The sequence below is a fragment of the Manis javanica genome, chromosome 4, assembly GCF_040802235.1.
Source record: "Manis javanica isolate MJ-LG chromosome 4, MJ_LKY, whole genome shotgun sequence".
NCBI lineage: Eukaryota > Metazoa > Chordata > Mammalia > Pholidota > Manidae > Manis > Manis javanica.
Window position 1 is genome coordinate 43,993,394 of NC_133159.1, and position 14,961 is coordinate 44,008,354.

Here is a 14,961-nt window from a genome sequence, read left to right on the forward strand (position 1 = left end):
GTTTTTGAGTTGAAAGAGTTCTTAACATATTCTAGATACTAGACTCTTATCAGACAGATGATTTACAAATATTTTTTTCCAATCCCTAGATTGTATTTTCACTTCTTGATAGAGTCTTTGGTGCACAAGCTTTTAATTTTGATGATGTCCAGTTTATCTATTTTTTCTTTTGTTGCTTATACTTTTGGTGTCATATCTAAAAAACCATTGCCAAATTCAAGGTCATGAAGATTTACCTCTATGTTTTCTTCTAAGAGCTTATAATTTTAACTCTTATAATTAGGTGTCTAATCTTTTTTGAGCTAATTTTTTGTATACAGTGTGAGGTAGGGATCTGATTTCATTTTTTGCATGTTGGTATACAGTTGTACCATCTCCATTTGTTGAAGAGACTATTCTTTCCTGTTAAATGGAGTTGGCATCCTTGTCAAAAATCAATTTACCATAGGTGCAAAGATTTGTTTCTAGACTCTCAATTCTGTTCCGTTCATCTATATATCTATCCTTATGTCAGTACTACACTGTTAAGCAATTTTAGAGGAAGATATTTATGGCTCAGTTTGAAAAATGATTTGTTGAGAATAGTTCCTAGATACTGGGACCTTAATTGACAGGAAAATTTCAAGACCCAGAGCCAAGGCAATGGGAGCTGCGCTAGGATCTAGCAGTGGTGCTGGAGATATAGGGAGATATTTCAGAGCTCTTCTGCAGCCAGAATTAGCAGAACTTAGCCAAATTGGATGCAGCAATTGAGGGGGAGAGTAGTCAAGGATGATACAGTTTCTGACTTGGTTAGTGGTGCCAGTTTCTTGCAATGAAAGAGAAAAGGAAGATCTTATTTGGGGGAAATATAGCAAGTTCTGTTTTGGATTCTCCATGTCTGAGATGTCCCAAAGCCAGATATGTGTGTGTGCACATATACTCACACAAGTGCCTGATACAGTCAGGGCTTATACTTCTGATAAACATGTTCTCAGTGAGGAACTAGAAGATCCACTGATAGCTTCACCTCCTGAGAGCCCCAACAACCCTTGTCCAGGTTGTGGAAAGGTTTATTGAGGAGAAAGGATGGGAATCAGTAAATGATTCTCTTTGTCTTAGACAAGATTAGCTGTTTGATGGTCATCCTCTGCCTTCCCCTGCCATATGGCTTGGGGGACAAAGGCCAAAGTAGTTGTGGCTGTTGAGACAGTAGTGAGGCTTTGGCTCGCCTTTTGCTCCCATTGGTCCCTCAATAACCACCAGTGTTCCCAATGCACAGCATCCTTTGGTTGAAGATGAGACATGGGCTCTCCCAATCATTGTCAGGGAAGCCCTGAAGCCTTACCTGTCTGTTGCAGGATGGAGGAGGAGGATTGAGGGAAGAGGAGAAAGTGGAGATCTGTTCTTTTCTCATGGAAGAAGGAGGGTCAGCCAGGGTTGAGACCTGTGGCTTTCTGTCTAGTGACCTGGTATTATGCATTTGCTGTGTCAGAGGAGTAGAGGATATTCTTGTTCACAGTCCAAACCAGTTAGACCTTCCAAAATCCTACTCACTGTTTCATAGGCTGTCCCCAACCCATGTTTTTCCAGGATGAAAATGCCTCCCTTTGATAACTATGGCTCATGTATTGAATGTTTACTATGTTCACACACACATGCAAGCACGCATTTAGGTGGGAGGGGTGATCCAGGGAAGATCTCAGGTATTTTGGAACCTGAAGCTTTTATCATTTTGAGGCTCCCCTTTAAGTAAAATAAAACAAAATTGTGAACATAAAATTAAGTATAGTCTCTTTCAAAAGGTACTGTGTAAACACGTAGCCCTGAAATTTTAAATGGCATTAAGCTTCAGGATAAAACTAACCTGTGGTGCTGATGGCAATTGAATACTTGCTGCTTCTGAGGCAGGATGCCGAGCTGTGCGTGAATTGCTCACTTGGAATGAAGGCAGCTCCCACCAGGCCCTTACTCCTATCTGCCCACAGTGCGTGGCAAGAGTAATAGAACAAGTAGCTATCATTTACAGGAGGCCTGAAGGCTCTGAGTGGACCATGTGCTCCATGCCAGATACTGAAACTACAAGCTTTGTATTCCCTATATTAGAGATGAGGAGGACAGGGCCAGAGTTCTTTGCCCAGGTTCATTCAGACCAGTAGAAAGATGTGCAGGGTTTTGAACCCAGGACCACATGACTCCAAACCTATGCCAAGCAATAAAGATGCACAGAAAAATTTGTGGAGTAAATGATTTAGTGAATGAGTTAGTGTATGAATGAATAATAAATAAGTGCTGAAATGAGCTATTGAAGGAAAGGATAAGTGAATGAAGAAGAGATACAAAGATGAAATAAGCTCATGTATTGAATGTTTACTATGTGCCAGGTGCTGCTGCTCTAGACTCTTAAGGATTTTATTGTCTAGTGGGGAAACCAGATATTGTGTGCCAAGGAAGGGGAAGTAGACAAGATGCCCTGGGAACTTACAAGTGGACCTCACCTGTCTGGGAGGTCCGGAAAGCTCTTAATATTTGGGCTAAAATCCAAATGGGTGAAACTATAGGTGTTAGCCAGGGAAGGAGTCTGGAGAAGTTGAGTGCCCATCCTGTGGAAGGCACAGACTTAACCCAGCAGCCTGACTTTTTGAAGAAGCATAAAAGGATTCAGAGATGGTGGAATGGAGGGGGGTGGGTAGGGAGTATGGAGAGGCAAGAAGGGTGAAAAGGGAATAGAGGCCAGACCCAGAAGGATTAGGAACACTGTCCTCAAGACACCGGGAAGCCATGGAGGGGTTTAGGTAGGCAAGTGGCATAGAGAGATGGTCTTGGTTGTCCTGAGGGCCAGTGGGGTGGGGGACCTTCTTCTCCTTGACTTACACTGACTTAAGTATACAATGAAGCAATAATATCTAACTTCCAGGACTCTGTGTATATGTAGAAGGGATTTGGTTAACAAATGTGCATGTGTGGCCTGTAGATTTTGCTCAGTAAGTATTGAAAAAAAATCACTCTTTGTCTGACTTGGTTTCCTTCTACATCTCCTTCCAGGGACCCAATCCTGCTTAAGAAGAGCATGCATGAAGCTGAGGTATCCCTACAATTCCCACAGTAGGGTGGGGTAGGGGGATTGGATGTTCACAGAGCAGTGAGATTGCTGGGTTGAGGCAGACTGTTTTTGATGATTGCCCCAGATTGTCCCCCACATAGCCTACCTCACTCAGAACAGGCCAACTGTTAAGGGCAGTGGGCAGCTCTCCAAAGCTGCTTTGGAAATCTAGCACCACAGCTGTTTGCTGAGTGGTTTTAGAAACTTAGGGTTGGCTGGAAGGAGGGTAACCCTTAAGGGGGCTCCTCTTTTCCTTTTTTTACCTTTGGTGGGAGAGGTTAATCATTTATCTAGTATTTGTGGACTCTCCACTTTGTACCTGGCACTGTGCTAGGCACTGGGGAGACCCCAAGGACTAAGATATATGCATAGTTCTTGCCAGTGTGGAGCTCATCTCTAGCAGGGGCTAGACCACTAAATGAATTATTGGAATAAAGTGTGATGATACTGTGTTTGGAGGAGTGAGATTGGCAAAGGACAATACAAGGAGGTTCAAGCCAAAGGAATTGCATTTTAGGGCTATGAGCTGAAAGGAAGCAGGGTGTGGTCAAAGAAACACAGGAGATATGGCTGAAATCAAGAGAGCACAAGTGGGAGAGCCGAGTAGGACAGGGCTGGAAAGGTGGGCTGGGCCTGGTCACAGAGGCCCTTATAAGTCACAGAGGGCCTTTATCCTGAAGATAGTGGAGAGCCATGCAAAGGTTTTAATAGGTGAGGCATGGCTGAATTTGCTTTTTTGCTCTCTCAGGAGCCCTTCAGGAAGCTTGACAACAGCTATAGGAGAAAAGGGGGCAGTGGCATTGAGAGACGTCCAAACCAGGCATGGCCCTGAATCAGAGGGCTAGCCTTGGTCCTCAGTGAAAACTCAAAGATGACATCCAGTCTCAATTCCACTGGGGCCCCAGGTTCAGGCTCTGGTACCATCTCTGGGCCCAACCCAGACACAGACCTTGTTCCTACCTTGAATCTACCCTTGAGTCCTAACTTGACTCTTGTTCCAGATCTTAATACAACTCAGACCTGTCTCAGAGGAGGCCCCCAACCTGGTGTCTCATGACATCCCCAGACCCAATGACAACAGGGCTCCAGCCTCTCTCCTGATCACTACTTCCAACTCTGGTGAAGCCCTGGGCCTGAATGTGAATCACAGCTCAAGGCCTGATTCACAGGGGCTGTATGTCCAGCCTCAAACCTTATTTTGAGCCCTGGCTCTATTGAGGCTCAGGGTCTGAGCTCAGGAAACCCCTCAGGGCTGAGTTCTGAGGCGGCCTTCAATTCCCTCTCAAGTGAGAGTTTTGATTTAGGTCAGCATAACTCCAATCCTTCCAGGCCTGAATCAGACCCACTGATAAGGCCCTTTTCAAGAGAAGCCCTGGGTCTGGGCCACTGCATCTCCAGGCCAGGCTCAAGAGCACTCCTTATTCCAGTGTCAAACCCTTCTCTGGATCCTGACTCCAATCAGCCGCTTGGTGTGGGCTCAAGAAACATCTCCAAGCTGGATTTCAATGCAGCTCCAGGTCATTGTGGGACGGTAATCCCAGACTCCAAGAAGACCAAGACTTTGGTTTCACGTGACATTTCTGGGTCTGTTTCAAAAGGACACTTTGGTGCAGCCTGGAACACAAGTTCCAAGGGAACCATCAATGCGGCTTCAGATGGCAATCCCAGGTCTGATTTGTCAGCATGTTTATGATTTTTATTTTGAATTCTTTTTCAGGGAGACTGGTTAGGTCTGTCTCTGCAGATCCTCTCTCAGGGGTTGTCTGAACTATCTTGGACAGGACTAAATTTTTTTGCCTTTTCGTGGTGATAGTGGTGGCTGTAGGCAGGTTGCGGGTGTGTCAGCCGGGAGAAGAAAGTCCTTTCCTGCTTGCTGGATGCCTTGCCCTTCTCCGCTGCCTGTGTCGGTCGCCCGCACTCCTGGAACAGCCACCGGGTTAATCCCCTAAACTGCTGTGGGCGGGGTCTCCGTCAGAGCAGCGCGGAGCCCTGTGGGGAGTGGCAGGCACGCCAGGTGTGCTCCTCCGTGATAGCAGCACCCCTGCCGGGCAGCTGCGTGCCAGCAGCGGCCTTTGGGTCTGGCATGGGCGGCTGTGCATCAGGCTGGGATTCCGGTCGGCTGTTGGGAGCGCAGCTGCTCCCTCTGGCACTGCTGCAGATGTGCGCGGGCCTCTCCCGCGCGGACCTCTCCCAGGCTCCTCTGGTGCTACTGCCGCGGCACGCGCGGGCAGCTCCCGGGCTGTTCGGTTGCTGCCGCGGCAGGCTTGCACAAGCCACTCCCGGTTCCTTCTGGCCCCGCTGGCGCACGCGGGCTGCTCCCGGTCTCCTCTGGTGCCGCCGCTCCTGGCGCGCGCTGCCGCTCTCCCACTACTGGGCCAGCGTGTCGGGGTCCGCGCCAGTTGGGGAAACGACTGGCAGGCTGCTTAGTGCCATGAGGGGCTTCAGAGCTGCGCTGCCGCCCAGGGGGTCAGGGTGCCTAAAGTTCCCCAGGATTCCCAGCTGCTGGCTAAGTGTGCCGGGATGACTTCATCCAGCTGTGGGGGTCCCTGTCTCTTTAAGACTTGCAAAAAGCACTAGCTTTTCTTTTGTCTCAGGGGCACTGGTTGCGGGGACCTGCCCACAGATTTTGCTTTTCCGTTTCTCTAATATCCAGCACCCCGTGCACCTTGTGTCTGCACTCTGGGTGTGGATTTCTAGAGCTGGTTGTTTAGCAGTCCTGGGCTTCCACTCCCTCCACGGTCCAACTCCTTTCTCCCCGCTGGGTTCTGGAGTGGGGGAGCATTCGAGTCCTGCCTGCCCGCAGCTTGTATCTTACCCCCTTCGTGTGATGTTGAGTTCTCATAGGTGTGGATGTATGCTGGTTGTTGTACTGCATTCACTGGTGTCTCTTTTAGGAATAGTTGTATTTATTGTATTTTCATAAATATATATATATGTTTTTGGGAGCAGATTTCCACTGAACTACTCATGCCACCATCTTCCCGTGATCATCCCAGGTCTGATTTGAATGTGACCATCACTCAGGCCTCATGCTTGACCCTGATTCCTGGGTTCAGTGACAGTATCAGCTTTCACTCCAGCACCTAGAAACCTGACTCCACCCTTTCTCCACCCTTGTGTATGCCGCTGATCCTGGGTTCCAACGAAACTCTGAGCCTAAGCTCTAGCTTCATCTTCAGCAACACCTCCACCCTGACAATGAGCAGCCAGCAGGATGATTCTGAGGACAGTAGCATCCACACTGTGCCCCTGGAGGAGAATCTGTGGACCTGGATCAAGATGGCTAGTGCCAAGATGAGCCAGTTCCCACTGGGGCTTCCCATCTGCAACACCATAGACGAGAACACCATGGAAAAGGATACTGTGGCCAAGCATACCATGGCCTCCTAAAGCCCTGAGGGTGAGTACAGCAAGGGCAACAGTCCCAGAGAGGGCACTGACCTGGAAGAACTCTATAAATAGACTTGTAAGACAGGGAGGGGAGAGGAAGGAAACAGCATGCAATGGATAACAAGCAATATATTAATTATACACAAGAGATCTAGTGCACAGCCTCTGCTTGTTGTGTGACTTGGGACAAGTGACTTCATCTCTCTGAGCTTCAATTTCCTTAACAGTAATATCTCCATATAATAATACTTCTATTATTTCCAAATAAGCCATACTTTCCTTTCAGAATGTATGCCACACTCTTCGTAAATTTCAGACCTGGTTTCTCAGGTCAAAGTTTGACCAGTGGTGCAGGCTGGCTCTAGACTCAGCTCACCTCTGTTGAGTGTTTGAGGTCCCCACTTGAATGAAGCCTCGAGGTCCTGTTGGGAGACTATGCATTACTTCTAATATGCAGGAGTTCTGCTAGTTAATTCCCCACCAGTTTTTGATGTTATAAAGATTCCCTAATTATTTGTAACTGCAAATATTTTTGTTTATGCACCAATGCCATATTGCAATTAAAAAAATTACCATGGGACTCCCAGGATTCAAGATGGTGGCATGAGAAGTGAGACAGAGAACTTATCCCAAAATCACATATAATGCAAAAATATAGTTAATACAACTAACCCTAAAACAGCAACAGGAAAGAAGGCTGCACCAGACTGCATACAGACCTCATGAACAGAGCAGACCTCACGAAACAGGGTAACATACCAAAGCCTTGATCCAGTGGGACCCAAGTCCTTCCCGCATCCCCGCTCACTGGTGGGAGAAAGAGAAATGGAGTGGGGAGGGGGTGGAGGCCTAGAACTGCTGAACACCCAGCCCTGGAGGTCTGCTTTGGAACACAAACTTACATTGTGTGGTGCTCTGGAGGTTGGTGGGGTTGGGGAGCTGGGACAGGCAGAGTGCTTGAGAGACTGAGATTCTGGCTGGAATTGTGGAGGACGGAAATCCACATCCGGCCACTCTGGGACAAAGGAAAGGCAGGTGGTCTGAGAGGCTTCCTAGCATCGAGAGGGCTGCTGCAGGGGTGGGGTTTGCATGGAGCTTGCTGCACAGGGGAAGGGATAGGCGGACAAGGTTGGCTGGGTGCACTCTTCCTAGAAGGTTGGGAACTTTGAGGAGCTTCAGGCACTCCATCCCTCTGGCTGGCTACTCAGCTCCGAGGCCCCCCACTGTGATACACAGCCTGCTGCACCTTCCTCCTGGCCTGCTGGCACCGGCTCACAAACCAGCAGTCACTGTGCTGGCATCAAGTCAGCCAGAGGGAGGCCCTGCCTAGAACAGCTAGAGAGGCAAAGCACAGAGGCTTACACCTGTGTACTAGGCCCACTGGCTCTGATGCTGCAGACAGGCACAACAGCCAGGAATCAAGAAACAGTTCTTTCCACCCCCCAGGCACCAGTGCCACCCCCCTATGATCCCCAACCTCACTCTAGGGGCTGAGCAGCTGCAGAGACTAGAGCTTCTGGGCACGAGAGGGTGCCACATAGAAATATGAAATGTCAAAGGAACCTGGTTCAGACCAAAATCTCACAAACCCCAGAAAAAGGGCCAAATGAAACTGAACTCACCAATTTTCCTGAAAGCAAATTCAAAATAAAAATCATCAACATGCTCATGGAGGTACAGAAAAATATTCAAGAACTCAGGAACAAATTTAAGATGGAGATTCAATTATTAAGAAATTCCATATCTGAAATGAAACATACAATGGAGGGATTTAAAAGTAGATTAGACATAGTAGAAGAGATGGTAAATGGAATAGAAATTAGAGGAGAGGAATACAAAGAAGCTGAGGCACAGAGAGAAAAAAGGATCTCTAAGAGTGAAAGAATATTGAGAGAATTATGTGACCAATCCAAATGGAACAATATTTGCATTACAGGGGTACCAGAAGAAGAAGAGAGAGAAAAAGGGATAGAAAATGTTATTGAGGAGGTAATTGTTGAAAACTTCCCTGATCTGGGGAAGGAGATAGTCTCTCAAGCCATGGAGGTGCACAGATCTCCCAACACAAGGGACCCATGGAAGACAACATCAAGACATATAATAATTAAAATGGCAAAGATCAAGGATGAAGACGGATTTTTAAAAGCAGCTAGAGAGAGATAAAAGATCACATACAAAGGAAAACCCATCAGGCTATCATCAGATATTGCAACAGAAACCTTACAGGCCAGAAGAGAGTGGCATGATATATTTATTACAATGAAGCAGAAGGGCCTCCAACCAAGAATACTCTAACTGGTAAGATTATCATTTAAATTTGAATGAGGGATTAAACAATTTTCAGATAAGCAAAAGCTGAGAGAATTTACCTCCCACAAACCACCTCTACAGTGTATTTTGGAGGGACTGCTGTAGATGGAAGTATTCCTAAGGTTAAATAGATGTCACCAGGGGAAATAAAACCACAGCAAAGTAGAACAACTAATTACTAAGCAATTGCAAAATCAAATCAACTACCCCCAAAGTCAATCAAGTATAGACAAAGAGTACAGAATATGATACCTAACATATAAAGAATGGAGGAGGAAGGAAAAGGAGGAGGGAAAAAAAAGAAGCTTTAGGTTGTGTTTGTAATAGCATATGAAGTGAGCTAAATTAGACTGTTAGATAGTAAGGGAATTACCCTTGAACCTTTGGTAGCCACGAATCTAAAGCCTGCAATGGCAATAAGTACATACCTATTGATAATCACCCTAAATGTAAATGATCTGAATGCACCAATCAAAAGACATAAAGTCACTGAATGGGTAAAAAAACAAGACCTGTCTATAAGCTGCCTACAAGAGACTCACCTTAAATCCAAAGACATACACAGACTGAAAGAAATGGGTGGAAAAAGATATTTCATGCAACTAATAGGGAGAAAAAAGCAGGAATTGCAGTACTTGTATCAGACAAAATAGACTTCAAAACAAAGAAAGTAATGAGACAAAGAAGGACATTACATAATATTAAAGAGGGCCATCCAAAAAAAGGATATAACTATTATAAATATCTATGCACCCAACACAGGATCACCTACATATGTGAAACAAATACTAATAGAATTAAAGGAGGAAATAGAGTGCAATGTATTCATTTTAGGAGACTTCAACACACCACTCACTCCAAAGGACAGATCAACCAGACAGAAAACAAAGAGACAGAGGCACTGAACAATGTATTAGAACAGGTAGACCTAACAGGCATCTACAGAACACTCCATTCAAAAGCAACAAGATACACATTCTTCTCAAGTGCACATGGAACATTTTCAAGAATAGATCATATACTAAGCCACAAAAAGAGCCTCAGTAAATTCAAAAAGATTGAAATGGTACCAGCCACCTTCTCAGAACACAAAGGTATGAAACTAGAAATAAATTACACAAAGAAAACAAAAAATCCCACAAACACATGGAGGCTTAATAACATGCTCCTAAATAATCAGTGGATCAATGACCAAATAAAAACAGAGATCAAGCAATATATGGAGACAAATGACAATAATTCAACACTGCAAAATCTGTGTATGCAGTGAAGGCCATGCTAAGAGGAAAGTATATTGCAATACAGGCCTCCCTCAGGAAAGAATAATCCCAAATGAACAATATACACTCACAATTAATGAAACTAGAAAAGGAAGAACAAATGAGTCCCAGAGTCAGTAGAAGGAGGGCAAATAAAGATAGAGCAGAAATAAATAAAATCGAGATGAATGAAACAATAGAAATAATCAATGAAAGCAGGAGCTGGTTCTCTGAGAAAATAAACAAAATAGATAAACCCCTAGGCAGACTTAGCAAGAAAAAAAGAGAGCCTACACACATAAACAGAATCAGATATGAGAAAGGAAAAATCACTAAGGACACCACAGAAATACAAAGAATTATGAGAGAATACTATGAAAAATTATATGCTAACAAACTGGATAACCTAGAAGAAATGGACAACTTTCTAGAAAGACACAACCTTCCAATGCTAACCCAGGAAAAAACAGAAAACCTGAACAGACCAATTACCAGCAATGAAATTGAACTGGTAATCAAAAACCTACCTAAGAATAAAACCCCCAGCTCAGATGGTTTCACTGCTGAATTTTATCAAACATTTAGTGAAGACCTAATACCCATCCTCCTTAAAGTTTTCCAAAAAGTAGAAGAGGAGGGAATACTCCCAAACTCATTCTATGAGGTCAACATCCCTCTAATACCAAGACCAGGCAAAGACACCACCAAAAAAGAAAATTACAGACCAATATCCCTGATGAACATAGATGCAAAAATACTCAGCAAAATATTAGCAAACCAAATTAAAAAAATACATCAAAAAGATCATCCATCATGATCAAGTAGGATTTATTCCAGGAATGCAAGGATGGTACAACATTTGAAAATCCATCAACATCATCCACCACATCAACAAAAAGAAGGACAAAAACCACATGATCATCTCCATAGATGCTGAAAAAGCATTTGACAAAATTCAACATCCATTCATGATAAAAACTCTCAACAAAATGGGTATAGAGGCCAAGTACCTCAACATAATAAAGGCCATATATGACAAACCCACAGCCAACAATATACTTAACAGTGAGAAGCTGAAAGCTTTTCCTTTAAGATTGGGAACAAGACAAGGATGCCCACTCTCCCCACTTTTATTCAACATAGCTCTGGAAGTCCTAGCCACAGCAATCAGATAACACAAAGAAATAAAAGGCATCCAGGTTTGTAAGGAAGAAGTTAAATTGTCACTATTTGCAGATGACATGAAATTGTACATAAAAAACCTTAAAGAATCCACTCCAAAACTACTATCTAATATCTGAATTCAGCAAAGTTGTGGGATATAAAATTAATACACAGAAATCTGTTGCATTCCTATACACTAATGATGAACTAGCAGAAAGAGAAATCAGGAAAACAATTCCATTCACAATTGCATCAAAAAGAATAAAATACCTAGGAATAAACCTAACCAAGGAAGTGAAAGACCTATACTCTGAAAACTACAAGATACTCATGAGAGAAATTAAAGAAGATATCAATAAATGAAAACACATCCCATGCTCATGGATAGAAGAATTAATATTGTCAAAATGGCTATCCTGCCTACAGCAATCTACAGATTCAATGCAATCCCTATCAAAATATCAACAGCATTCTTCAACAAACTAGAGCAAATAGTTCTAAAATTCATATGGAACCACAAAAGACCCCAAATAGCCAAAGAAATCCTGAGAAGGAAGAATAAAGCAGGGGGAATTGTGCTCTCCAACTTCAAGCTCTACTGCAAAGCCACAGTAATCAAGACAGTTTGGTACTGGCACAAGAACAGACCCACAGACCAAGGGAACAGACTAGAGTTCCCAGATATAAACCCAAGCACATATGGTAAATTAATACATGATAAAGAAGCCATGGATATACAATGGGGAAATGACAGCCTCTTCAACAGCTGGTGTTGGCAAAACTGGACAGCTTACATGTAAGAGAATGAAACTGGATCATTGTCTAACCCCATACACAAAAGTAAACTCAAAATGGATCAAAGACCTGAATGCAGGTCATGAAACCATAAAACTCTTAGAAAAAACATAGGCAGAAATCTCTTGGACATAAACGTGAGCAACTTCTTCATGAACATATCTCCCCGGGCAAGGGAAACAAAAGCAAAAATGAGTAAGTGGGACTATATCAAACTAAAAAGCTTCTGTACAGCAAAGGACACCATCAGCAGAACAAAAGGATATCCTTCATTATGGGAGAATATATTCATAAATGACATATCCAATAAGGGGTTGACATCCAAATTACATAAAGAGCTCATGCACCTCAACAAATGAAAAGCAAATAAGCCAATTAAAAAATGGGCAGAGGGACTGAACAGATACTTCTCCAAAGAAGAAATTCAGATGGCCAACAGGCACATGAAAAGATGTTACACATCACTAATCATCACGGAAATGCAAATTAAAACCACAGTGAGATATCACTTCATATCAGTTAGGATGGCTACTATCCAAAAGACAGACAACAGCAAATGTTGGCGAGGTTGTGGAGAAAGGGGAACCCTCCTACACTGCTGGTGGGAATGTAAATTAGTTTAACCATTGTGGGAAGCAGATGGAGGTTCCTCAAGAAACTCAAAATAGAAATATCATTTGACCCAGGAATTCCACTTCTAGGAATTTACCCTAAGAATGCAGGAGCCCAGTTTAAAAAAGATGTATGTACCCCTATGTTTATCGCAGCACTATTTACAGCACTATCTGTTTACAATAGCCAAGAAATGGAAGCAACTTAAGTATCCATCAGTAGATGAATGGATAAAGAAGAGGTGGTACATATACACAATGGAATATTATTCAGCCATAAGAATAAAACAAATCCTACCATTTGCAACAACATGGATGGAGCTAGAGGGTATTATGCTCAGTGAAATAAGCCAGCCAGAGAAAGACAAGTATCAGATGATTTCACTCATCTGTGGAGTATAAGAACAAAGAAAAAGCTGAAGGAACATAACAGCAGCATACTCACAGAACCCAAGAATGGACTAATAGTTACCAAAGGGAAAGGGACTGGGGAGGATGGGTGGGAAGGGAGGGATAAGGGGGGAAAAGGGGCATTATGATTAGCACACATAATGTAGCTGAGGAGGACACACGGAAGGCAGTATAGTTCAGAGAAGACAAGTAGTGATTCTACAGCATCTTACTATGCTGATGGACAGTGACTGTATGTGGGGTATGTGGGGGGGGACTTGATAATAGGGGAAGTCTAGTAACCAGGTGTTGCTCATGTAATTGTACATTAATAATACCAAAAAAAATTACTATGCCACGTGGTAACTCTGTTTAATCATTTTAGGAACTGCTAGACTGTTTTCCAAAGTGGCTGAACCATTTCATATTCCCACCAGCAGTATATGAGGGTTCCAATTTCTCCACATACTCATCAATTGTCTGTATTGTCTGTCTTTTTGGTTATAGCCATCCTAGTGAGTGTGAAGTAGCATGTCATTGTGGTTTTGATTTGTGTTTACCTGAGAGCTAATGAAGTCGAACAGTTTTTCATATGCTTATTTGTCTCTTGACTATCTTCTTTGGAGAAATATCAATTCAAATCCTTTCCTCATTACAAAAATTGGGTTATATGCCTTTTAATTATTAAATTGCAAGAGTTCTTTGTGTAAGATAAGTCCCTTGTCAGATACATGATTTGCTAATATTTTCTTCTAGCTTGGGTCATCTTTTTACTTTTTTGATAGTGATCACAAAAGTTTTTAATTTTCATTATGTCCAATTTATCTGTTTCTTTCAATGTGCTATTAGTGTCACATTTAAGAAATCATTACCTAATCTAAGATCATGAGAGTTTTGCCTGTTTTCTTCCAAGAGTTTTATAATTTTAATTTTTACATTTAGGTCTTTGATCCATTTTGAGTTAACTTTAGTATACGGTGAGAAATTGAGGTCCAAACTTCATTCCTTTGAATGTGATTACACAGTTATTATTGTAATATAATTCACATATCATACAAGTCACCCATTTAAAATATACAACTCATGGTTATTTGGTATAGTATATAATTGATTTTTTAACAAATTTTGGTAGAATATATATAACAAAATTTTCCATTTTAACCATTTTTAAATATATAATTCAGTGTCTTTAGTCACACTCACGATATTGTGCAACCATTAGCACTATCTATTTCTAAAACTTTTTCATCACCCCAAACAGAAGCTCTCCATTCTGCTCTCCCCATTTCCTGGTAAGCACTAATATACTTTCTCTCTATGAATCTGCTGCTCTAATCTACTTTCTGTCTTTATGAATTTGCCTACTCTAGGTATCTCATGTAAGTGGAATCATGCAAATACTTGTCCTTGTGTCTTGTTTATTTAACTTTGCATAATATCCGTATTGTAGCATTTATCAGTACTTCATTCCTTTTTATGGTTGAATAATACTCCAAAGTATGTACCATGTTTTATTTATCCACTTATCCAAGGATGGACATTTGGGCTGTTTCCATTTTTTGGCTGTTGTGAATAATGCTGCTACAAATATCAGTGTACAAGTATCTGTTTAAATCCTTGCTTTCAGTTAGTTCCTTTAGATATATACTTAGGAGTGGAATAGCTGGATCATATGGTAATTCTGTTTAGCTTTTTGAGGAACTGCCAAAATATTTCTCATAGGAGCTGTACCAGTTTACATTTCCAACAGCAATGTATAAGGGTTCCAGTTTCTGCACTACTAATGTCTTCTGGTTAACACTTGCTATTTTCCATTTTTGGAAAACACTTTTATAATATCCATCCTAAAAGGTATGAAGTGATATATCATTGGGGTTTTGATTTGCATTTCCCTGATGACAAATTATGTGGAGCATGTGAATATTGGCCATTTATATATCTTCTTTGGAGAAACAGCTAT

General features: G+C 42.5%; 1 protein-coding gene across 1 annotated transcript in view; it reads left to right on the forward strand.

Moving 5' to 3' along the window:
• The first annotated feature begins 3,648 nt into the window (after positions 1–3,648).
• Positions 3,649–14,961, forward strand: part of MROH7 (maestro heat like repeat family member 7) — a 54,621-nt gene continuing 43,308 nt past the window's right edge. The window contains 5 exon segments of the mRNA XM_073232852.1: positions 3,649–3,704; positions 3,920–4,099; positions 4,101–4,252; positions 4,255–4,750; positions 6,079–6,482. Of these exon segments, the coding sequence (XP_073088953.1) occupies positions 3,649–3,704; positions 3,920–4,099; positions 4,101–4,252; positions 4,255–4,750; positions 6,079–6,482 (1,288 nt within the window).